Consider the following 24,780-nt stretch of genomic DNA (forward strand, 5'->3'; position numbering starts at 1 on the left):
ACACGTCACTGTATCATTGAGAAGACTTTGAAACCGAAAACCTGCGGTATTTATAACACTGTTACATCCCTGGACTTACACACAAAAACAGGTACCAAAAGGTAAGGAAAGTTGTTTTTGTATATTTACAATCCCCTTTAAAACAATTTATACACTCTATAAGACCTATGTAATTTTAACATTAAAACTTAAATGGACACTCAAATCTCAAAGTATTGAATAAAAACCGTAATGCATTGAGACCGCAGTAAGTGAACAGTAAGTGGCGAGGAAACACTGTAGTTAGTTGATCAAAATCAGTTTTACCACAATAATTAAATTTCAGATTGAACTACAATTATGTTATTTGAAATAAATGATGTTTTAATGAAGTTTTACTCACAGTGGCTTGATGGGTGGGCTCCTCTTACTGGCTATAATTTTCATGAGCTCAAAACGACTGTTGTAGAGCTGAATCTGAGTGGCATTGTCATCTTGTGTGTAGATCTGACAGGTCCTTAGAGGACGGCTATTCTTAGACTGTGTGAAGAGACAGGCACATGAGATCAATAATTCAACAGCAGAAAAAATAAATAAAAACAAAACAAGAGGAAAAGGCACCTTGTATATGCTCTTTGTTTTCTTCTTGGGGTTTGCTTCATACAACAACTACAAACAGTTTGAAAAATTTGTTAGGAAACGAAAAACTATTTTCATTTTGACAGAAGCAGCACTACCTTGCCCTCTTCTCTGGGAATGATGACATTCTCGTAGCGGGTACGACACTGTTTGGGAGAGCGGTAGATGCGGCTGCAGGAGTTCACCACATCACTCACCAGATCCCAATTGGGAGTGTGAGCAGGAGACACAATTGTCAGATTCAGAGGCAGCTCCAGAAGTTGTTTAACAGCCTGTAACAAACATACAATTACTCTTGAATAGACGCATACAATGGATCACAGGTGTTTTGCTGAGATGTATTCATTTCTAAAAATGATGCTTGCACAGCAGATATGTTCATAGGAAATGTCAATAGTGTCAGCACCTGAAGCAGAGCCCAGTCTTCACTGATGAGCCACTCTGGGTTGTCCTGACCGACCTCCATAGCAGGTTTAACCAGCGAGGGCAGGGGTTTGGCAAAGGGTGCCTGCTGCTTGAGGGAGAAGTTCTTCTTCTGATCCTTTCCTTCTCTGCGAACCTTCAGCATGCTGGCCTTTTCGAAAAGGGAACGTGGAGGAATAACTGTTTCCCCGTGGCCCTTTTTCTTCTTCCTGGCTGCTGCTGGACCAATATTTGAGTGAAAAGAAAGGTGCACGTGGGAGTTATTTTCAATAATTAATTTCTTGTGAACTATAAGCTGTGTTCCCCATTCACCAAAATTGGCCAGCAACAAATACTGCAAATAAGCATGTACCTCTACATTTAATCAAATTCTATGAAGACAAATAAATGGCAATTGAAGTGACAATTACCAGAGGGGTCCAGTTTGAGTCTCTTTTGCTCCTTGCGGATGTAGATAGGAGGCAGTTTGGACTCAGGAATGGGGGTTGTGTCATACATGAGGCACATTACAGAGTCTATGTAAATGTCATTGTCATCCTGTGGTGGCGTAGGTGGAGTCCAAACCTATTTTGGGAAATGTTGAATAAAAATGTCACAAAGATAAAATCCAAAGGAAGAATGTGATCTCTAAGAAAACTGGAAAGTGTGTGTCTTATCTTTTCAATCAGCTCTTACCGGCATGATTTCTGTGTGTCCATCCTCAGCATCAAATACATACTCCTGTTAAAACGCAGACATATGCTCCAATCAGACAACAGTTTTAAACAAACCAGATAAATGACCAAAACGACCACCCACCATGTTGTAAGCATCCTCTCTGGTGTAGGTGAAGAGCTCTTCATCTCCCTCCATCATCTGCCGCTCTTGTTGCTCCTCTTTCAGTTTCTGCAGCTGCTGCAGCTCCCAGCCTCTCTTAGAGCACTCCAGTTGCTCCTTAGTATAATCACCAATGAGTCAATGTAAAGTCTCAATTTAATCCCCACTGACATCACCATCACCACTACAACAATTACTCAAATATGCCATTTGAATATTCACAGACCACATAGCTATACATCTTAGTTTGTATTCTTCATGGTTCTTTACAGTACCTTGAGGACAGTTTCATCTTCGCTGATGTGGAGGTACTCCAGGTAGTGTAGGGCATACCTTTCAATTGGTGTGAGCTGTTTGAAGAATGCAGAAACAGAAATAAAAACAAATGAACAAAAATTAACTTGTCTTTTGTTACAACTACAAGCAAAAAAATAGGTTACCTGTTCCATAATTGCATTAAGCTCCTCAATCTCAGCAGGCTCTTCTTTATTCTGGCCCTCTGACTCCACATCAAACTTTTCAGAATGCTTGCCTGGTATCTCTACCTGCTCCATTTTCTCATCTTGTGTTTCTGCTAAATCATCCAAATGTATGCTATGTAGAGCTTGGATGTAGGGCCTAGCCACCTTAGGGGATATGGTCTCGGAGGCTGATGGCTCCTGATGAAGGACCACAAACTCCTCCACTTTCTCCCCCGAGCCGGCCTCTACCTCAAACAAATCCTGGATCGTCCTCTAGAATTAGATCAGAACACAGTCTGTTACCTTAAGTAAAAAGATGGGTATGGTTTCTTTTGACTTGGGTTGTGCGCAATGACAGTATTAAATAATGGAGGTAGCCAGGGCCGTAACTAAGATTTAACAAATACCGAAGTCAACAATCGGTTGGTTGTCCAAGAGAAACTTTGAAAGGCTAAAATCATGGGTATCCCAGCACCATATAAATAATGTCCTTGGACCAATCATGTTTTAAGTGCACATCCTGCCCATTAAACACATAAAAAAAAAATATTGTATCATCTTTATGCTGATGATACACACATCTATGTCCCTCTAAGAAGGAAAAGTGACATGTTTAAAATCCCTTTTAAATAGTCAGGATGACGTAAAAGCATGGTTGGCAGTAAACTTCTTAAATTTAAATGAGAACAAGGCAGAAGTAATTTTGACTCAAAAGTTAACCAGAATGCTCACCCCAATGACCTGGTCCCCGATGCCTTATTTTAAACCCACAGTCACAAATCTTGGTTTTAAGTTCGACAATGATTTTAAATTGGAACAGCAGATTAACTCTGTTGTACACTCCAGTTTTTATCACACCAAGACTTTTAGCAAAAATGTTATCAGTTTTATCTTTTAACGACTTTGAGCAGGTAATTATTGCTTTTATTTCATCACGTTTGGACTAGTGCAATTCCCTCTATGCTGGTATGAACCAAACCTCCATCGCTCTATTGCAATTAGTCCAAAATGCTGCTGCTCGCCTTTTGACTGGCACTAAAAACATGAACACATTAAGCCCATTTTAGCATCCTTTCACTGGCCAGTTCATTTTAGAATACATTTTAAAATGTTATTGTTTTTTTTTAAATCTCTTAACGGATCACCAAAATGATTCCCGGGCGCGGCCACCGCTGCTTCCCACTGCTCCCCTCACCTCCCAGAGGGTGATCAAGGGTGATGGGTCAAATGCAGAGAATAATCTCGCCACACCTAGTGTGTGTGTGTGACAATCATTGGTACTTTAACTTTAACTTTGATTAGCGCCACAATATATGCCAGACCTTTTAAAAATCTACACCACCACAATGTCTCTGAGGTCAGCTGATCAATTTCTTCTTGTCGTCCCAAAGACACGATTAAAACCCAGGGAGGAATCGTGCGTTTTATACTATGGAACGATATCGCTCTTGCCATTTGGACGGCTCCCTCTTTAATGACTTTTAAATCACGTCTTACAACATATTTTTACTCCTTGGCTTTTAAATCAGCATGAGAGTTGTGTGATTTTACTATCTTAATTTATTTTATGTATTTATTTTTAGTTAAATGTTTTTTTAGAATTGACTCTCCTTAGTTTTATAGCGTATTAAACCATGTTGACATCTTTAAAACATAAATTTAAAAACCCTACCAAAATTTAGATCACGGCCGGGATTCGAACCCAAGATATTCTGCTTTGCAAAGCAAGTACTAATGACGCCCGCCACGGGAAGTGTATGCGGAACATTTGTGTTTATATTCTAATCAGTAACAGAGCATGTTGTGGCCAGGAATATGTTTGGGATAAAAATGGGATATTAAGCACCTGTCATTCAATAATTTACATTTTAATGCGCTTCTTCACGCAAGACTGGCCGCCCCACTGATCACACAGCACGTGTTCTGCATTTAGGACGGGGTGGCACCTGACTGACATGACAAAGGTATTATCCCGACAGAGTTTCACATCAATTTAATTCGGGTGAAACCAACATTAGTTACGTCAGTATCATTTATTGTTAACGTTATGTTGACAGCAGATTTGGGATCGGATAAAGTCTAAAGTAAAAGTGGACTTCATTGCGTTACGTTGTTAGAGTGACCAAAGATTGTATATCGAGAGAGGATGATCGACCCCATGGTGTTGTACAGCGCACACAATGTCCTACAAAAAGTATATTTGCAGTCAGTTATATAATCTTCTTTTTGTCACTTAAAAAAAATGACAAGGGACATGACCTCGGTGTCCTCAATGGTAGTTACGGCCATGGAGGTAGGCACTGTCATTGAAGGACCAAACAAGGATGAGCTGAACTCACTTGTGTAAGGAAAGCCAGGGTGAAGTCAGTGCCCTGTGCAGCCACCTCTCTGATCAAGTCCTTGGTTCCGTTCTTTAATAGTTTCTCTTCAATGGAGTTCCCACTCTCCAATCTAGGAAAACATACACGAAAATGCTTGGAAAATTTTCAACTACTATGCTGATAATATTATTCATTACCTGTAAATGTGTATATCCTTAGAGCGCCCAATTTTGTCACACCATTCCTGAGTGTGGGCATCTACACTGGGATTGAGGTCTGTGTCATAGAAAATGATGGCGTCTGCATCAAACACAGTTCCAACTGCCGCGCAGCAGTGGTTTGTCAAGATGCTGCAGAAAATCTGCCTGTTCCTGTTAAAGCTCTTTATAGTCTCCTGCAAAAACATGACGTATAAGCAGAGTGGAACAAAGAGCATAGTTATAAAAAACATTTTAGAATTCACAAAAGTTAGAGTGTGGTGTCAATGTCTTACTGTGTGCAACTATTCAGGGCACAGTAAAATATAAATATGTTCAATGTCTTGTAGAGCCAGAACACTACATTAACATCAGGAGGTCCTTGTGTTAGACAAGGAGACAATAATGTCTCTGAATGCATATTAAACTGTACATTACGAAGTTGTTTGGCTACGGTAGGGGTGGCCTTGAAAAAAAAAAACCCTATTGGCTCCCATTTAAATTATTTGGGTTTTGCCCTTCAAAGCCTTCCTGCATCCAGAGACTTACTCCCTGCATTAACAAAACCAAAAATAACAACAAAAACGTTAAAAAATAAAAAAATTGTAATAAGAACAATAAAAATAGAGTTAATCACTTTAGTATTGTTTATATACTATGTTAGATATCAATAACATCAATATCTGAATCAATCATCCCTTCTTTGTATTGAAGACTTAGCAGTTGGCTTCTTGTGTCGTCCTACTGTACTGACTACAATGGGGTATAGCGCAAAGCACTTTGGGTAAATTTCTACCATAAATGGAGAGAACAGCTGACGTCACAATTGGGAAAAACGTGACTATTGGGGTAAATTCCAAACGGCTTGTTTGAAAGAATTATGAAGGAAGGTAAGATTGCTTATGAAGGAAGGTAAGATTGCTTTATAAATATCTCCGCTATGCCTCCATGGTTTGATTTCAAATTTTCGTTACTTAAGCAGATCCCAAATATATAAAGACGGGTACCAAATAAGTAATAAAAGTTGGTTTTGCATAATTTTTAAGTAGAAATCTTTGGGCACTGTACACACTAGGACACAGCTGCGGTAAAGACCGACTGGGCTCAGCAGCTTATCAGACAATCAGTTACTTAAGGCAATCATCACCCACATCCCATGATCAGATTGCGACATCTCTAATCCTTATAAATGTTGACATGAAGTAAGCTATATGTGAATGGGCAGTGTTGGCCTGTCCTGGGCTACAGTCTACCAAACTCCTGATTTCATAGTGGTCTATGACAGCATGTATTATGTCATTAGGCTACATTTCTGATATGAGAAAATACACTTCACTACATAAGACTGTTAAATTAGTTGTTTTTTTTACCTGTTGTTCATCTGGAGTGTAGCTTTCATCCACCCGCACGTAAGTGAGTTGCCTATAATCAAGAAATGCCTCCAGGATGTCAAGCATCTTCACCATTTGAGTGGTGATGAGGACACGGCGATTGTCCGACTTAAGCTTCTGCAGTAGAATGGCCAGAGCTTCTAATTTACCTTTAGAATAAGACAATATATATAGTTAACATTGTTTTGTAGAATGTCTTTCCACGTGGAAAAAGTGCACATCATTGGAACAGAGAAAACTGACCCTGATGATTTTGTAGAGGTAGCAACATGTAAGTCGAGAATCCATCTTACCTGAGTCCATCTGCATTAGATGAAGGTCAAGGGAAAAGCGATCATTCCCAGTCACCAAGCGGTGTATTTCAGAAGTATGGGGCGCAAAAGCTTCCTGCAGTTGGCGATGAAGTAACTTTTGTTCACAGGTGTAGGCGACTGGAGGATTGGCTGCATACAAGTGAAGAGGCGGAGCTACAGCTGGAGGCACCACACATAACCTTGAAAGACACAAAGAGGTATATTTTTTGTCAGACTTGGAAAATTATGACCACTAAACACAAAGTTGGTTTATTTAACCATAAAGAATATCAACTATCATGATCTGACTTCATATTTTAATGTGCTTTAATCCAATACTGTAATAGTCCAAATAACAACGGATAATTCATATGCCCCAAATTACACAGTATACTATATACACAATAGTGTTAGAGTATTGGCTGATCACGTCTAATTGTGAGTAACTGCAGTACGCACCTCTTTACAAGGCTACTAGTGGCTTGCATGCGGTCCTCAGTCGAGAGTAGAGTAGACTGTAGTGTAGAAGTGGTTGCCACAAAGTTTTTCTGGGCCCTGATGCAGCTCTCTCTGCCCACCCACATCCATCCTCCAGCAGTCAAAGCAGAGTGACCAGGCTCGGAGGTCACAGTGCACACCTCTAACAAGTCAGACCCATACAAAACTCTGCGGCTGCAGCGTCGCTCATTTGCTTCAAAAAGGAGGCTCAAACGTCGCTTTGCTTGACGACTCTTCTCTTCTGAAGACTCCTGTTAATCAAGGCCACAATATGTTGAGATTACTTACAAAGCTACCATCTTAAAATGTTCCTCTCTCTTCAATTTGATTTTTCAAAACAAAATCTAGAATGTAATGTGCAAACCTGTGTGGAAGCAGTACACAGCCTAGTAGGGCCTGCTGTAGCATTTGTAGTCAAACCTACCGGTAATTGAAACACACAATGTGAGCTGAAACACATTCTGGCAAGTTGCATACTATTGTAAAACCTGCTTTACAGGACAAGATGTATGATATGAAATGATAATGGATGAGTCACCTTGCTGGACTGTGGGCAGAGTTGGATGAGGTGCGCTGGGGGAAGCTGAGGCATTGGCGTTAGGGACAGCTTGTGCCATTGTTTGCATTACCATAGACCCCTGAGGCCTGATGATTTGTTGCCCAGGAGCGGACACCATTTGCAGAATGTTTCCTAAAACCATCATATATTGAGAATTACAATGGGTGCTCATTTGAAAGCCAACTTCCATTTATTTTTATTATAAATACCATTTACAAACTACAATTAGGGGAAAAATAGTAGATTTTTTTTAACATGAACCTAAGCAGTAGCAGGCACAACTATGATCTTTAAAATGATAACGGTTAAGAAGGCCAGAGAATATTAGTTAGTGATGATTGTGAGTAACACTGTTAATATGTTGAAAGCCTCTCACCCCACACACTTTTGGCTACAACACGTCAGAAAGCAATAAACGCGTAATAATGTATATATATATATATATATATATATATATATATATATATATATATATATACACACACACACACACACACACACACACACACACACAGGGCTCAAATTTTACCATGGCAAGTGCCGCAACCCCCCTTGTGACTTGCCGTAATGCCCGAAAAAATTGACCAGCATTGACGGCAAGAACATGTTGTGATCGCCCTTGACTTTTTACTTGTTAACGGACTAGGGATGTAACGATAAACGGTAAAATGATAAACTGTGGTAAAATTCCAGACTGTTAGTAATACTGTTTACATTTTTTATTTTTACATCAATACTAGCTAAAATGTTTTGTCATTTCATTGAATTGAACACTGGCTGAGTTGTCGGTGAGGCACAAAGATTGTATGTGAGAGGTATCACTCCTCTTTATTTCTGTTGGCCAAACTGTTGCACTGAAGTACATGGTTGTTGGTGAAGAACAAAGCTTGTTTATTTGACGTTATCTTCATTAGCCAAACTGCTTTGTGTTTTATTTTGATATAAAAAAGTCAAGACCATGTTTTTTTTCATTCCACAAAGTAATTACTTTAATAACCATTCATGTGACATAACATTTTGTTAATATTTTATGGTGTATAATTAATTCCTATACGACCGATTTCAGATCAAACTCTCAATGGATCTGTCCAGTACAGCATGTACATGTACATGTACACACATTAGTACATGTAGTATTTATTTATAGTATTATTTTGTTTGTGCCATATTACTTTGTTTATAATTCTTTTGTTGCTTTCATATTCACATTCAACTTTCTACTTGAGGTACATATATACATTTTGAATGCGTTTGTGTTATAAAAAATATACAACTCGGTTAAAAGATTTTAGTATAAGTAGTTTTTGAAAATTTTGAGCACATTTAAAATTACCGCGATAATGATAATGATAATGATAACCGTGATAAGAAATGTTCACACCATGACATCCTATAATGGACAATTCTAGCGTAATTGTTTCGTCGAATAAATTGATAAAAACACCCTTTTTTCTGACATCGCATAATTAACGTTAATTGGTATAAACAACATGGGCGCAGCCATTTAAGAAGCGTGTGTCAAAGGTTAACCAACAATGAGAACAGCCGAGTTGTTCTGGGATTTTCCGAGAGATACACAAGTTCCATCAGGGTCTGGAAGTACGTCAGGTGTTCGGAGAATTTATGTCAAGCACATACCCCGTAGACCAGTCAGGTAGGCCGGCATAAGGGGACACTATCTGGCCATTTTTTTCATGTGTGTGTGTGTATATATATATATATATATATATATATATATACACATACACACACACACACACACACACACACACACACACACACACACACACACACACACACACACACACACACACACACACACACATATATATATATATACACACACACCCACACACACACACACATATATATATATATATATAGTTTTACCAAATGTACCTTGGAGTTGCAAAGGCTGCCCAGTGGTGAGCTGGCGGAGCTGGCTGGGGGACAGCGTAAACTTGTTACCCTGAAATTGCAGAGTGACGGGAGTTTCTGGTTGGGAGATCCGATTTGGATTCCCAGCTATGTTGGCAAGCTGGGCAATTTTGACTGCATCCCCTCCTGAAAAGGAAGAAAAACACGTACTTTCAAATACCTCGCAAATATACACATACACGCACGCACGCACCCACCCTCCTAAATTTTTTCTGTGTTACTAAAATTGGTCTGTGTTACTAAAGGTTTTCATTTAGTACCACTGATGCACTAATGAAAAGACCAAGCGTAAGATACGAGTAAATAATTGGAATAGAGAGAATTTGGGAATGTTGAAGAACTTGAAGCTGCTGATATGCATAATGACATCCAATGATACCTTACCTTGAGAAGCTGCTGTAGTAGCTGCAGCGCTAACAGGGGACTTTCCCCTGGTCTGGGCTAATTGGCCGGTGGTGGAAACAGAGTTGATTGTAGCAGAAGAGTTTGTTGGAGGATTTGGACTTGTTGCGCTTGTGAAGGTGAAAAGGCGACCTTCTGGCTTTGTCCCATACTGTACTGGTTGGAACAATCTAATTAGGAAAAACATTGCATATTTAGAAAAAATTGTTGCAATATTTGCCTCCTATTTTATTATATATATACAGTATATATATATATATATATATATATACACACACACACATACATATACATGCATACATTATTGTGTGTGTATGTATACACACACACACACACACACAAAGACATGTACATATGTATACACACACACACACACACACACACACACACACACGTGTATACACATACACATATTTATACACATTTATATACACACAAACACATATAGTATGTATACACATACATACATACATATGTGTGTGTGTGTGTGTGTATATACATAATCGTAGCAAATAATATTCAAAAATTTAATTTTGAACCTTGAGGGTTTTATTGGGCATGGCTTGGGTCGTGGTGATGGTTCTGGACCGCTGTAGATCTCCTCTATAAGTTGTTGCGTGATCTTTAGTTTGGGTACTGCCTCCTCAGTCTGATACCGAGTCAGTCGATTCTCGTTATTGATCAAATCAAACAGGGACATGTTTGTATCCTGATAAGATGAGGTCAAAGACATCAAAAGGAATAAAAAAGTCAATATGATATACAATATTAACAGATAACTGATGTATAAATAAAACAAATGTATACTTTGCTTGAAGCATCCTGCAGTGCTCCCAGTACAAGTGACGGGCTATTGTATTGCAGCGGAGAGCAGAAGTAGGAGTTGCTTTTTTCTCGGGGGGCAACCAAGTCAGGGTGGTTACACACACGCTGCAACTGCATCAAGACTTGAAGCACGCTGACAAAATGGCCGGTCTTTAGTGCCTCCTGAGCGCTAAAACACAACCAAACAAAAGATGCAAGCGTTTAAGAACAAACATGTTGAAATATTTTATTCTCCGGTTGCTGTAAGCCCGACTAATGTTACTTGTACTGAACACATACAGTACACTCATTGTCTTGGTTTCAATTAGTTTTTTATTATGTCTGTGTTGTTTTATCTAGTCCAGTGGTGTCAAACTCATTTGAGCTCAGGGGCCACAGAAGAAAATCTATTACCAAGTTGGCCGGACTGATAAAATCATGGCATGATCATTTGAAAATAAAGACAATTTAAGATTATTTTCTGTGTTTATAAAGAAAAAAAAGAAAAAAAAAGCACATTCTGAATATGTACAAATCATAATATATATATATATATATATATATATATATATATATATATATATATATATATAGATAAATATATATATATATAATTTTTACACTTACATGTTGCGATTAATAGTATTGTATCTTCATTTGTCATTATTTATACTTTCTGAATACATGATGTGACCATGTTCATGTTCAACGGTTAAATAGGTGGAATGAAGTCTGGCAGTTTTAAAAATGTTCCCATTGGTGTTCATTTTTAATTCATCAGAAGATTAAATTAATAATAATATCAAGATCAAATTACAGGATGCTATGTGATTTACTAATTTTTCTGAACTGGTGTACTAACATCATGTGGTTTATTCTGTACATATGTAGCATCATCTACAACAAAACTTGTGAATTTGGACTCATTTCATTAATCACAAATGAACTTAGAAGGGGATAGATATTATTTCAGCATATTGATGTACGCCCAGATAATGTGTGAGATTATCAATATCATTTATTTTGGTATTAATGTCACAGGTTACATTACAAACAACATCTTCGACAATCAAAGCATTAACGTAACTATCCAAATTTTGTATACTATCACTAATAAGCAGCCTAAGTATGTTGTGTCCAAACATGGAAGTGTTCCCTTAATCTTAACACGGCACATAGCCCCGCCCCTTATGAAGTCATGCCCACTCTTGCTGCAGGAGATACAAATTACTATTTCAACATCCAGTGGACACATTTAGAAGAGCAGTTTCTTTCATTCAAAAATGTCATCCTATTTTTATATTTGGCAAAGTCATATCTCAGGACAGATAAAACGTGTTTGTGGGCCGTACGTTTGACACCCCTGATCTAGTCGCTTAAAGTTATCGAAGGAGATGCTCAATGTGCCAAACTTTGAAAAACCTTGATCTAATAAATACACTTCAACCAATGAAACTGTCATCAGAGTGCGCAAATGAGTTGTATGGAGCAAAAATATAAATTTTCCTAAATATAATAAAAAGTCTCACCCCGGTTGAGTGAGAATATCCTCGTAAAAGCTCTTCTGCCTGCTGGAAAGGCAGCACTTCAGGATGTGTTCATACTTCTTTGGCAACTGCTTTTCCACTTCTCTTTTGGAGCGTCTCAAAATGAAAGGCTGAATCATCTACCGGTAAGATCAAATGGATTTTATGTTATGCAAATATACATGTTTTCTCTACCACTAATTAGTAGAATACCCACCCTGTGCAGGCGAATGACGAGTTTGTGGCAATAGTCCTGATTCTGGTCTGTGGCTGCCTTCACAGGGAAGTCAGAGTAGGGCCTAGTGATACCTGGCATGAGGAAGTGGATCATAGTCCACAGCTCCTTGAGGGTATTTTGCAGTGGGGTATTTATGAGGAGGATCCGCTGTTCACTTAACATTGATAAAAATAAAAACTTTATTACTGCAGCTGACTAAATAGATTGAGTTATTGTGAAATAATTAATTTTACAGTATTTATCTTAGCTCACCATTTTAGAGCAAATATGGTTTCCCAGTGTTTTTCAGTCATATTTTTGATGAGCTGCACCTCATCCAGAATCAGGTGCCTCCATTTTTGCTTCCGAAAATGGCTGTGGTCCTTCATCAGCAGCTTGTACGACGTTACACACACATGGAAGCTGTTTGCTTCCTGCCACCTCTGTAGATCAGATCAAATCATATAAAAAAACAAATTTCTGCATTTCTTCAGGAAGTGGGTGTTGATAATATATTTTTTGGTACTTTAAAAACATCTACCGTTCTTTGAAATCTGCGCTCCTTCTTGGTTCCCAAATAGAGGAGGATTTTAAGGCCAGGACACCAACGTTTGAACTCAACCTCCCAATTTAACAATTTACATGTCCTGACCACAATCAGGTGGGGTCCCCAGACACCTTGGAAAAAAGAATGACATTTATTGCATCCAAGACTAGAACATATTTCAAATAATATTAATGGGGCGCATACCCATTTGGCCAGCTAGGTGGGCCATGTAAGCAACGGTCTGTACAGTCTTGCCAAGACCTGTTTCATCAGCGAGGATACCATTGAGGTGCTTTTTATATAACTTTACCAGCCAGTCAACACCAATTTGCTGATATTCTCTCAGTGAGCCATGCAGTAGAAAGGGTGCAGGATTGCAATTCTAGCAAAATAAAGTAAAAAAGTTAGATTTAATTTTTTTTTTTTTAAACAATGGTGCACAATTTGTTGTTTTGTACATGTGTAGGTCTTACCAATGAAGTGGTCTTGAAAGGACCCTTGGGCAAAAGAACTTCTGTTGCGGCAGCCACTTGCGATATGTCTCTGGCAGATCTCTTATCAGACTCGCAAGAAGATCCTTTGTCAGTACTACGATACTGGTCCACGATGAGCAGAGAGTCTATCAGCACGGCCTCAGGCAGACTGCTCACAGGACACGTAGGTTCTGAAATTTTGAATACAATGCAATTAGAAAGAATAACATGACACAAACATGTATAAAAAGGTGTGCGTCAAAACACTGCATTTCTTCAGGGAGAACACTGGCACCTTCAGTCTCTTCTTCATCATCATCATGGTCACTTTGAGGCCACATGAAGCCCTCAGCATAGGCACCGGCATATTGCTTCTTCAAAGCATCCAGAGGCAACTCAGCTAAGCAAACAATACAAAAAATAATTCAGAAAACAGAGCTTTGATGACACATTAGAAAACAAAAATTTACTTGCACAAGAAGACTCAACTGAATGTAGAAATAAATATAACCTTGAAAATAACAGTTTACCACCTTACATTCATGTGTACACTGAACTGTAACAGCTACAAAGTTGTAAGTTTGGTTTTTGTATGCCCCTCTTTTCGTATGGTTAAATTTGATGAAAAATTGCACCAGAAATTTGTGGTGGTTTTAGTATACCTTCTCTGTAATTGTACGGCCAAACATTCTGCGGAATGAAGTGCCCAAACAAGGAAACCCATGAATTGGTGACTCAGTCCCTATGCTTTATTTTTTTTTAGTAGAACCGCAAAATAAACCACCATGGGGCCAAACACCTTTGCAAGTGCCAGCACTTTGATAAAGGGGAAAAACACCATTGTATTAAAACAAAGAAAGAAGAACTCGTAGCAAAGTTGAACCGTGGCATCCGCGTGGCTCTCCCATTCTGATCACCTTCTTCACAAACAAACACAAAAGTGATGTTTAAATGTATTAATTTAAGGTGTCATTTGCATTATTTTCCTATATGTATAACTACAATTATCAACATGTTTAATAGCAATTAAGTGGAACCAGGATGAAAAAATCTTCAGGGAGTTAAGGGTGTATAAAACATTTTAGGATTTTTTTTTTGCTCAAATCTCAAACTTTAGTCCTAAATATTTTTTTGGCAGATTAGTATTTTGTACATTAAGGCTTTATCTATACCCCAGCACCCCTCCTTTTACATTTACTATATGGATGATCATCATTTTATGCAATTTTTCAAAATAAAAAAACTGACAAAATGAAATCAAATGGGCATTGAAAACGTTACTTATAATTTTTTTTTTTTTAAATGACATGTTCCGTATTTGTATTTCGGACTGTAGTTGAATTAAGAGTATTTAGCAACAAAAAGTAGAAAAAATATGGATCCAATTTTTTTATATACGGTACTCTAAACCCCCTGATGACTATTTTCACCCTGGCACTACTTAAATTGTCTAAAAGGATTTCCCAGTGTATCTTGATATATGAACATTTTTTAAATAAAAATATAAAATTTGAATATGAGAGATTCACCTTCGGAAAAATTTTTTTTCCATTTGGAGTAATCAAACCAAAGTTATGTCCAAAAAGAGCGAACATTTACCCGAAAGGACAAATGTGTCTCCAATAATACTCTTGGAATTACCGGTAATTGGATTTACATTATTTTTTAAGAGAAAATTGCATTGATTTTTGTCTGACCTTTTGGAATGGATTACTAATGAAAACTAAGGTATTACTGTATGTACTTATTCACAGAATATTGTATATCAAAGAATACTGACATTTCCACCCAATATGACTTAAAGAGAGTGATATGAACTGTGGGGAGAAAAGATAATGCCCAATGCCCATATACAGTAAATGTAAAATCTAAACCATGACGTGTAGGAAAAAAAATACTCTCTAAAATAAATAGATACTCTTCCAATAATCTATCCTCTTAATATTTTGTACACAAGCAAACAGGCTTAGGCCAAAAATGGACATGCAAAGTCACACAGTGAGTAATACCATCTTTGGCGAGTTCAGCCAACTCAGCTTTGTAATCTGCTTCCCCCTCCACAACCTCTTGCTCTGCTATCGTGCTCTCTTCATCTAAAACACACACAAAAAAATCACTCAAATACAAGTGAAACTCAAACATTTTGAATTTAATGCTAAAGTTCATTCATGTCAGCAATTCAACTTCAAAATTGGAACTAATATGTGATATAAACTCATTGCATGCAAAGTGAAATATGTCAAGCATTTATTTGTTATAATTTTGATGATCAAAACCCCAAAATTTCTGAGATTTTCAAGTGGAGACTTTTAGAAGCTGTCAGCCATAATCATCAAAATTGTATCAAAAGAAGGCTTAAAATATATCGAGCTGCATGTTATGAGCCGAAGTCATATGTTCGTTTCACCTTGTAAATCTAATTGTTGGAATAAACAAACCTTTGCACGTTATTCAAATTGTTTTTAACTAAATGTAATTGTTTCAAGCATACCAGTTTTCTCACTTAAAGATGAACTTAATTTTCTCTTTCTGGATTGAGTGGGAACTTCCTAAAAATTGGGGACAAAAGAAGATATGATGTAAGACATGCTTTTAAATTGACATTTATTTGAGACTGCTCACACAACATACCTCCTTGTCACCTCTCTCCCCTATGGAATGGCAGAGAACAGTATAACAGTTAAAATATGCATAGTGTTACTTCATAATACAGAAAACATACAAACTTAAGCATTACCTTTGATTGAGGCTTTTTGCAAGCCAAGTGCGCGAATCCGTTTTTCATTCATTTGAAATAGAAGTTTAATTTCCACAACCTGACAAATAAATGCAGTCCAAGGTCAAAGTTCTGGTTAAATTATGAAAAATATATTTTCCTGAATTTGATCTCAAAACAGTTCAAAGGACTGATCGCACCTTGCCAGCTACTGTGTGTGTGTATATATATATATATATATATATATATATATATATATATATATATAAATAATACATTTTACCTTTTATAAATGACATTAGCACAAAGACTCCAAAATAGTTCAAAAAGTAAAACTCCATGGCACGCTCGCTATATTATTAAGGCTATTAAGTTTGTTTAATACAATATACTATTTGTTCAGTATATTGCTCTGGGAAACACTGATTCATATTGTCATAAAGCAGGTTTCGTAAACATGTAGAACTTTAAGCATGACCATTAACAATACATGTAATATTATACAAAAGCATGTTTTCACACTACAACATCAACTTTGTTGAATTTCATGCATACAAATTCAGCAACTATACCTGCTCAATGTTAGACCAAAAAAAATCCACTTCTCTGGCAATTGTGCGGGCAATTTGGCGAAGGTGAAGTTCCTTTTCTTTCTTTGACCGCTCTTGACTTTTCTTCTGCTCTTGGTGGTAACGGGCGCAGGTTCGAACAAGCTGAAATAAAGTCAGACGGCATTTTGACACTAAATATCAAGTTCAATAAAGCCTCTGAAAATACTTTTTTGTCAGATTTTATTTTCTGAAATATAATATCACTTAGTACCTTCTTCGCAGCAGCCTCTTTCCATCTCCTCTCCTGGGCAAAGTCAGCTGCCATCCACTGCATCTCTTCAAGGAGGTAGTCCCAATGGGACTTTGGACGAGAGGACTCCGCAAGTTTCGGGAGCCTGCTGGCTGACCACTGGCCGTCCTTTCTCAACTCAGAGATGCGTTGATGCACTTGATTCTCCTAAGGATATGAAGCAAGGAAAAATTGTCAGATATATTCATGAAGTTTCAAAGCAGATACAGTAATGAAGTTTCAAAGCAGATACAGTATTTACATCAAAGGGCCTTAAAAGAGCTTGAGAAAAGCTGTTATTAGATATGAAGATAATCCATTATGATGCAACAAAATCAATTAAATTCAATGTTTTTAAATTATATTGTAGATTATGTGTACTCTTTTACCAGTTTAGCTTGCTCGACTTGCTTATCTTGAGAAGTCTCCTGCACGGTAGCACTTTGACCAAACCCACTCATTTTGACTCCAGAGAAACCATTGGTACCGGTCAGTTTGGACTGTGTGCTCAAGTTTGTATTGGCACCAAGAGTGCGCAGAGGACTTGTCGGTTGTAAAGTTGGAACAGAGTTGCAAGTAGGGAGGGAAGGAGTAGACATGGAGGGGACTGGTATTGAGTTGGTCATTATTCTCTGAACTGGTTGGGTGGCTTCAGCTCCAGGACGACCAAGAGTCACCGTCTGCGTGAAAGAAAAACTAAGCTTAACATTGCAACACAATTTCAGATTAATGTAAATGCTTTCTGTTTGACTGACCGCTTGCCCTGAATGTAGCATTGGCTGGGTTTGTTGCTGCTGAGGAGGCAACTGAATATGAAGACCTGGTTGCAACTGCTGTTGCAGCTGTGCCTGGAGTTGTGCATGGGGATTTACTGACGCCATGATTGGGGCCCCGGTCTGTATTTTCACATGCGCTTGGAACTGACTTCCAGGTTGGACTGTACTCTCGACAATCTGACACTGCTGGGGGAGTGTGACTGGCAGGCCAGCCATTTGGGGGGGACCCTGTGGCAACCTGCATGGCAGTTGCGGCGGTGGAGTATGTAAGCTAGCTGCATTCTGCACCGGAGGTCCTTTAGATGGGTCATATTGTTGCTGGTTTTGCTTCTGTCCGGCAATCTGGACTGCTTGTGGAGTTGGCGGCATCCCGCCTGTGCACATAGAAACCAAATTATAGGACAAATAAAAGTGGTTAAATGCATAGATAATACAATTTTTTAACATACATTCTGTAGTCTGTCTTTTATTTGAAAGTAATTGTTTTGTAGCTTTCCCTGTAAATGTGACGCTAAAAGCAAGTAGTGGTGGTTGAAGTAGATATATTTTAAATTGAATATCAGCAATTAGCGCTCCTGAAAAATTTGCCTAATGAAATAGATGAACTTGATTCAACAGAAGTGTACTACTTCCTGATGATTGGAGCAGAAACCTATACAGAAAAATGATTACAGAAGAAATGAAATTAATATGATCATCTACATGTCTCTCAAACAAAACACTACATCATTTAATGCAAAATCAAAATGTTGCAATTTATGTTCAATATGATTCAAATGTTAAAAACTTACATGCACTGAGGTTTTGACAGATTAAAATGACAAATAAAAGGACAAGTGGAAACAAACTAAAAGACAGGGAGAGGAAACAGAAAATAAAAATACAAAGCGTACACACAATAACACTATGTTTCGCATGCATGAAAGCGATGTAAGTTTTAGCAGTAATCAAGGCATATGAATGCCTGAAACAGCAGCAAAGCACAGAAGTGAGCAAAAGGACAAACGTGGGGTGTTGCCGACAGCAGGTCTGAGCACACTAAAGCAGCGCCTGCCTTACCTCCCTGCACGTCACACCACCAACACCTGGCCCTGACACACCATCACAATTGCAAAAACTTCCTCCACATGATTCACCTCCTACTAAGACTGAGGGAAAGAAGCCAAGTCAGAACAAAATGCCATGAAATAACATGAATGGAGGTCCAAACTGAATGTGATCATGGGATGTACAAAGACACATTAAGAAGTATCGTGATGATGACTCTAAATCCCTGATGATGATACATGGGCGACCGCAGAAGGACACACTTGATCAATAAATGTCAATGGAGAATGAAAAAGAAGAATTACAAATGGTGTCAAAATGAGGGATGGCAAGCAAAACGCATGAGAAAGTGTGTTCCCACTTTCTGTGATCCAACTCCACAGTAGATGTTTTTTTAAATCCATCATCACAGGAAGTTCAGTCAAAACAGAGATGACTGATAAATGAAAGAAACTTCGGAGGAGATGGACAACAAAGAATGTTAACAAAAAGCACACAACAGAAGAAAAATCATAAGACAAGGCATCTTCCCAGTGTGTGACTATGCTTCTTCAGACTTGGATAGTCTTCTTCCCCTTTCATCCTGACAAAGAAAGGTGGTGCTGGTAGAACTAAGACTGAATTTCCTGAGGACTGCTGACAACGCCAGTATATGAAGATCAGCTTATAGATGCAGCCTGGAGTTATTTGACAGAGATGAATGTTTTGGCTCAGATATTTACATCTTCTTAATGTGAAAACTGGGAACCGTCCAGCAGCATGAGAAGAAAGGAGGGCCTGGTTGTAGCACTCCTACCTTGCGCAGTTGGCATTAGCTGCTGGAGTGGCACGCCAGTTGATCCTAAAGGACCTATACCAGGATGCTGGAAAATCAGCCCATGGCGACCAACGTCAATCCGGCATCTTTTAGCCTGATCTGGGATTCAAAACACACAATACCCTCATAACGGAAAGAAGTACTCTGCACACGGCAATGGCCTTCGGAAGACCTGACAGGTCACCTCTCCTTCCTCGAGTTAAGACTTACACATAGAGCGCTAGTAGAGGATGCCAAATATCTAAAAGCAGAAGCAATTAAAGGGAGAAAAGCAAAAGAACAAAAAACAAAGCAAACGGGGAGGAAAAAACGCAACATAAGAGAGACAAGTTATTGATCCTCGCTCTACCTGCTTGCACCATTGCCTGTTGCCTCTTAAAGGCATCCATGTCTCCTGGGTTGGCAAGGGTGCCAGAAACTGCCACTTGGTGTCCCTGTCACACAGGAAATATAGGGATATTGGTCTTCTTGCTATAGATATTTATTTGATTTCAGGCAATGACTGCATCTCTTACCTGAAACTGCAACTGTGTGGAGAAAGCTGCAGAAACATTAGGGGGAAGCTGTGTTGCTATGGCAACAGGTGTCACTGCTTGACCATCCTTTCCTGTGACAACTTTTACCTTAAAAGAAAATAAGGCAACATTTTTTTATGAAAGGAAGTGACTGAAAATGGTATAAAAGACAACATTTTCAGTAAAACACACAACACTAAATGACAGCTGATGCTATACCTCGTCATTAATGACCTCAGACTGTTCCTCTTCTTCTTCTTCATCGTCAACGTCCAAGTCATTCTGTCTTAAATAGGTATACAATGGAACACATGGTTTCTTTTTAAAGGCTAAGTAGTCCATCATGTTTCCTTGGAGATGCTGCAGAAAAAATAGTTCTATAAGATATTCTTTGAACACCTCCTTTAAACTATCCATCTTCTTGATATGGTGCTCTAAACACTGTTTCCGAAGCTGAGCAATCTCTGGAGTAGAAGGAGCAATCTCCTCTAACCGCTTGGGAAGATGTTTCTTAACAGTGCCAACTGCAGTGTTGGTTGGTGCAAGAAGATTGTTGCTGTGTCCTTGGGGTGGACTCGTGAAGGAGGGGCTGGAAGGTGGAATACAGGAAGGTATACTAAAAGATGCAGTGGCTGTCGTTCCAACAACACCCTGTGGTGTCTTCTCAAATATCACAGGGCGTGCAAGCTGTCCTTGTATGATGCTGCTGATCTGTGGAGGTAGGTTAGAAGTGGTAATGTGGCCAGGGCTGCCCAAAGTGGGGAGAACAGTACAGGTAGTCACAGGACTTTGAGGTCCAAGGTGGTGAATGGTGCCTCCTGTCTGTGAGTGAGGCTGAGAAAGTCGACGTTCCCGAACAGAACCTGGTGCTCCTGGAGATGACAGTTGTATTTGGCCCGGAGTGCCTGGTGCAATCTGTGCAAGCCCTGTCCCCTCCTGGTAGACAAAATGCCCACTTCCCGATGGACTGCTTAAACCGATTTGCCGTACTAACATTCCGGCCTCGACAAACCTTGTCGGGCTCTGTCCGCACACACCAAGTGCAGGAGCCCCTGGCCTTGTGACACCTTGCAGTGGGACTGGACTATGCTGGGTGGGACTTTGGGGCTGCATGGGCTGGGGTAGAGGAGATGTGACCTGGATGTAGGAAGATGGAGCATGCTCAAACCTCCATTGTGGTGCCGTATGCTGGAAACCAGGGGATGCTGGGTTTTGGAGTGGAAGTGGGGTTAGGGTGATCTGCTGGTTTCCAGTCACCATCTGCCCCACGTTTTGTAAAGTGATGTTCATGTTCTGACCGGTGACCGGACTACGACTCATGATTATCTGATAATTGGGAGACTGTGGAGCTGATGGGCTGGCAGCAGAAGAAAACGTGGTTACGGGAGACTGAGGGTGGGTAACTGTAGTTTGTTGTTGTGGAGCTGCCATGGTCGCTTGCTGCTGATCTTCGACTTCTGATCCACTGACCGACTTAGACCTCTGAAGTTGTCGTTGAAGATTTTGTGAACCGCTTCCATGGTGCATCGCGTGGCACTGTTACAATGGTTGCCTCAATAATCTGTGCAAAGGAAAAGAAAGATTTACTCATAGATGTACATTATAATACATTATCCTGCTCTAGCGATCTGATCAGGTTTAATCTAGCACCAAAAAGATTGACCAATGTAAAGAGATGCTTGACAGGAGTCGCGTGGACATCAATATCTACAAATATGTTAGTTATCCATCAAAGCATGGTACCCCAGCACCTCCAAAACCCTCAAATCTAGACTCCAAACATCCCAGAACAAGCTAGTCAGGTTACTTCCAGACCTCCACCTCACTCCTACCCACTTCTCCAAAGTGGGCTGGCTCAGGGTGGAGGACAGAGTAAAACAACTTGCACTGAGCCTAGTCTATAAAATTCGCTACACCTCCCTGATACTGAAGTACATGTCAAACTACTTCCACAACGTAAATGACCGCCATAACCACAACACCAGGGGGAGCTCCACCAACCACGTTAAACCCAGATTCCGATCTAACAAAGGTCTTAACTCATTCTCCTTCTATGCCACATCAATATGGAATGAACTCCCAACAGGTGTAAAAGAAAGTGCAGCTCTATCCTCTTTCAAAACTGCACTAAAAGAACACCTCCAGGCAACTTCAACCCTAGACTAACACCCTCTCCCCACCACATCCCACCTCCCCGGATTGTAAATAATCAAATGTACCGTATTTTTCGGAGTATAAGTCGCACCTGCCGAAAATGCATAATAAAGAAGGAAAAAAACATATATAAGTTGCACTGGAGCCCGGTCAAACTATGAAAAAAACTGCGACTTATAGTCCGAAAAATACGGTATATACTTGTTCTTATGCTTCCTGAGCTCACTATGTTCACCGCTCGCTTCACATATCTTACGAAGTCAGACCTACACTGTTACAATGTCCATTTCTCAGATGATATAATTGTTGATGACTGAAGTGCTGAGAGCAACCAAACCTAACCCCCCCGCCCCAACCCCCTCCACCCCCCTGGATTGTAAATAATGTAAATAAGTCAATGTATATACCATACTTGCCAACCCTCCCGATTTTCCCGGGAGACTCCTGAATTTCAGTGCCCCTCCCGAAAATCTCCCCGGACAGTTATTCTCCTGAATTTCTCCCGATTTCCACCCGGACAACATTATTGAGGGCGTGCCTTAAGCGTCCTCTACAACCTGTCGTCACGTCCGCTTTTCCTCCATACAAACAGCGTGCGGCCCAGTCACATATTATAAGCGGCTTTTACACACACATAAGTGAATGCAAGGCATACTTGATCAACAGCCATACAGGTCACACTGAGGGTGGCCGTATAAACAACTTTAACACTGTCACAAATATGTCACCAAACAAGAATGACAAACACATTTCGGGAGAAAATCTGCACCGTAACACAACATAAACACGACAGAACAAATACCCAGAACCTCTTGCAGCACTAACTCTTCCGGGACGCTACAATGTACACCCCCGCTACCATCAAACCCCCCCCCCCTCTCCCGAATTCGGAGGTCTCAAGGTTGGCAAGTATGATATATACCGTATTTTTCGGAGTATAAGTCGCTCCGGAGTATAAATCGCACCGGCTGAAAATGCATAATAAAGAAGGAAAAAACATATATAAGTCGCACTGGAGCATAAGTCGCATTTTTTGGGGAAATTTATTTGATAAAACCCAACACCAAGAATAGACATTTGAAAGGCAATTTAAAATAAATAAAGAATAGTGAACAACAGGCTGAATAAGTGTACGTTATATGAGGCATAAATAACCAACTTAAAACGTGCCTGGTATGTTAACGTAACATATTATGGTAAGAGTCATTCAAATAACTATAACATATAGAACATGCTATACGTTTACCAAACAATCTCTCACTCCTAATCACTAAATCCGATGAAATCTTCTTCCTCGGTGTCGCTCCTCAACAACTCTGCCAACTCCAAAGGTAGACAATGTACCGCTTCCTCTTCTATCGGTACGTCTAGTCTCTTACGTGAATGAGATAAATAATATTATTTGATATTTTACGGTAATGTGTTAATAATTTCACATATAAGTCGCTCCAGAGTATAAATCGCTATGAAAACTATGAAAAAAAACTGCGATTTATAATCCGAAAAATACAGTACTTGTTCTTATGCTTCCTGAGTTCACAATGTTCACCAGTCGCTGTACATATCCTACCAAGTCAGACCTACACTGTTTCAATGTCCATTTCTCAGATTATATAATTGTTGATGACTGAAGTGCTGATGTCAACCCAAACTAACCCGCCCCAACCCCAACCCCCGGATTGTAAACAATGTAAATAATTCAATGTATATACTCTGATGATTAACTTGTGTGATGACTCATTATGCTGACAATATATACCGTATTTTTCGGAGTATAAGTCGCACCGGAGTATAAGTCGCACCTGCCGAAATGCATAATAAAAAAGGAAAAAAACATATATAAATCGCACTGGAGCCCGGCCAAACTATGAAAAAAACTGCGACTTATAGCCCGAAAAATACGGTATTTGTACCATGAATTGATTAACGTGGACCCCGACTTAAACAAATTGAAAAACTTATTCGGGTGTTACCATTTAGTGGTCAATTGTACGGAATTTGTACTGTACTGTGCAATCTACTAATAAAAGTTTCAATCAATCAATCAAAAAACACAAACAGCAAAACTTAATGAACACAACGCTGTGCTACATGAACTCATCCATTAACACTAATCGAATACATTATTCCAACACAGAACATTTGTCAAGTTTAAAAAGTGTGTCAATTATGCACCGAATGTGAAAGGTTTCACAAGAGAAATTAGTAGTCCCTATTTATGTCACCAAGCAATACTGTCACTGGTATGACATGTTATATGATTTAGTTAGTTTTTTTACAAGGTAGCTACAACATATATTCGTATTGATAGTCAAGACTCAATAGGCTTTAAGCGCTAATGATTTCAGGACAGTGACAGTTTCTCTGTGGGATGTTTACTCTGGTTCTTACCGTAAGGACGTCGCTAGGAGCGTAACGTTAGCAATAGCAA

General features: G+C 39.2%; 1 protein-coding gene across 11 annotated transcripts in view; it reads right to left on the bottom strand.

The window, feature by feature from the left end:
* Nucleotides 1-24,780, bottom strand: part of ep400 (E1A binding protein p400) — a 39,390-nt gene that overhangs the window by 14,178 nt on the left and 432 nt on the right. For 8 of the 11 annotated variants that reach the window (XM_061986056.1, XM_061986053.1, XM_061986055.1 and 5 more), the window contains exons 2-39: nt 20,415-21,756; nt 20,196-20,303; nt 20,030-20,114; nt 17,796-18,190; nt 17,430-17,720; nt 17,023-17,208; nt 16,773-16,913; nt 16,222-16,300; nt 16,116-16,135; nt 15,976-16,033; nt 15,494-15,577; nt 13,780-13,884; nt 13,485-13,675; nt 13,216-13,393; nt 13,006-13,142; nt 12,738-12,907; nt 12,465-12,639; nt 12,251-12,387; nt 10,725-10,911; nt 10,457-10,626; nt 9,900-10,087; nt 9,477-9,641; nt 7,557-7,709; nt 7,383-7,438; nt 6,980-7,269; nt 6,521-6,720; nt 6,207-6,376; nt 4,837-5,033; nt 4,658-4,769; nt 2,298-2,591; nt 2,133-2,207; nt 1,840-1,974; nt 1,717-1,761; nt 1,452-1,605; nt 1,025-1,260; nt 717-890; nt 601-648; nt 383-519 (exon numbers count right to left, since the gene is read on the bottom strand). In XM_061986056.1, coding sequence (XP_061842040.1) covers nt 383-519; nt 601-648; nt 717-890; nt 1,025-1,260; nt 1,452-1,605; nt 1,717-1,761; nt 1,840-1,974; nt 2,133-2,207; nt 2,298-2,591; nt 4,658-4,769; nt 4,837-5,033; nt 6,207-6,376; nt 6,521-6,720; nt 6,980-7,269; nt 7,383-7,438; nt 7,557-7,709; nt 9,477-9,641; nt 9,900-10,087; nt 10,457-10,626; nt 10,725-10,911; nt 12,251-12,387; nt 12,465-12,639; nt 12,738-12,907; nt 13,006-13,142; nt 13,216-13,393; nt 13,485-13,675; nt 13,780-13,884; nt 15,494-15,577; nt 15,976-16,033; nt 16,116-16,135; nt 16,222-16,300; nt 16,773-16,913; nt 17,023-17,208; nt 17,430-17,720; nt 17,796-18,190; nt 20,030-20,114; nt 20,196-20,303; nt 20,415-21,722 — 7,034 coding nt within the window. In that variant the 5' untranslated portion in view covers nt 21,723-21,756. Of the gene's footprint in view, nt 1-382; nt 520-600; nt 649-716; nt 891-1,024; nt 1,261-1,451; nt 1,606-1,716; nt 1,762-1,839; nt 1,975-2,132; nt 2,208-2,297; nt 2,592-4,657; nt 4,770-4,836; nt 5,034-6,206; nt 6,377-6,520; nt 6,721-6,979; nt 7,270-7,382; nt 7,439-7,556; nt 7,710-9,476; nt 9,642-9,899; nt 10,088-10,456; nt 10,627-10,724; nt 10,912-12,250; nt 12,388-12,464; nt 12,640-12,737; nt 12,908-13,005; nt 13,143-13,215; nt 13,394-13,484; nt 13,676-13,779; nt 13,885-15,493; nt 15,578-15,975; nt 16,034-16,115; nt 16,136-16,221; nt 16,301-16,772; nt 16,914-17,022; nt 17,209-17,429; nt 17,721-17,795; nt 18,191-19,659; nt 19,988-20,029; nt 20,115-20,195; nt 20,304-20,414; nt 21,757-24,780 lie in introns of those variants that run through there. The other 3 variants (XM_061986054.1, XM_061986051.1, XM_061986060.1) reach the window with 2 other exon arrangements.

The sequence above is a fragment of the Nerophis lumbriciformis genome, linkage group LG12 (assembly GCF_033978685.3).
Source record: "Nerophis lumbriciformis linkage group LG12, RoL_Nlum_v2.1, whole genome shotgun sequence".
NCBI lineage: Eukaryota > Metazoa > Chordata > Actinopteri > Syngnathiformes > Syngnathidae > Nerophis > Nerophis lumbriciformis.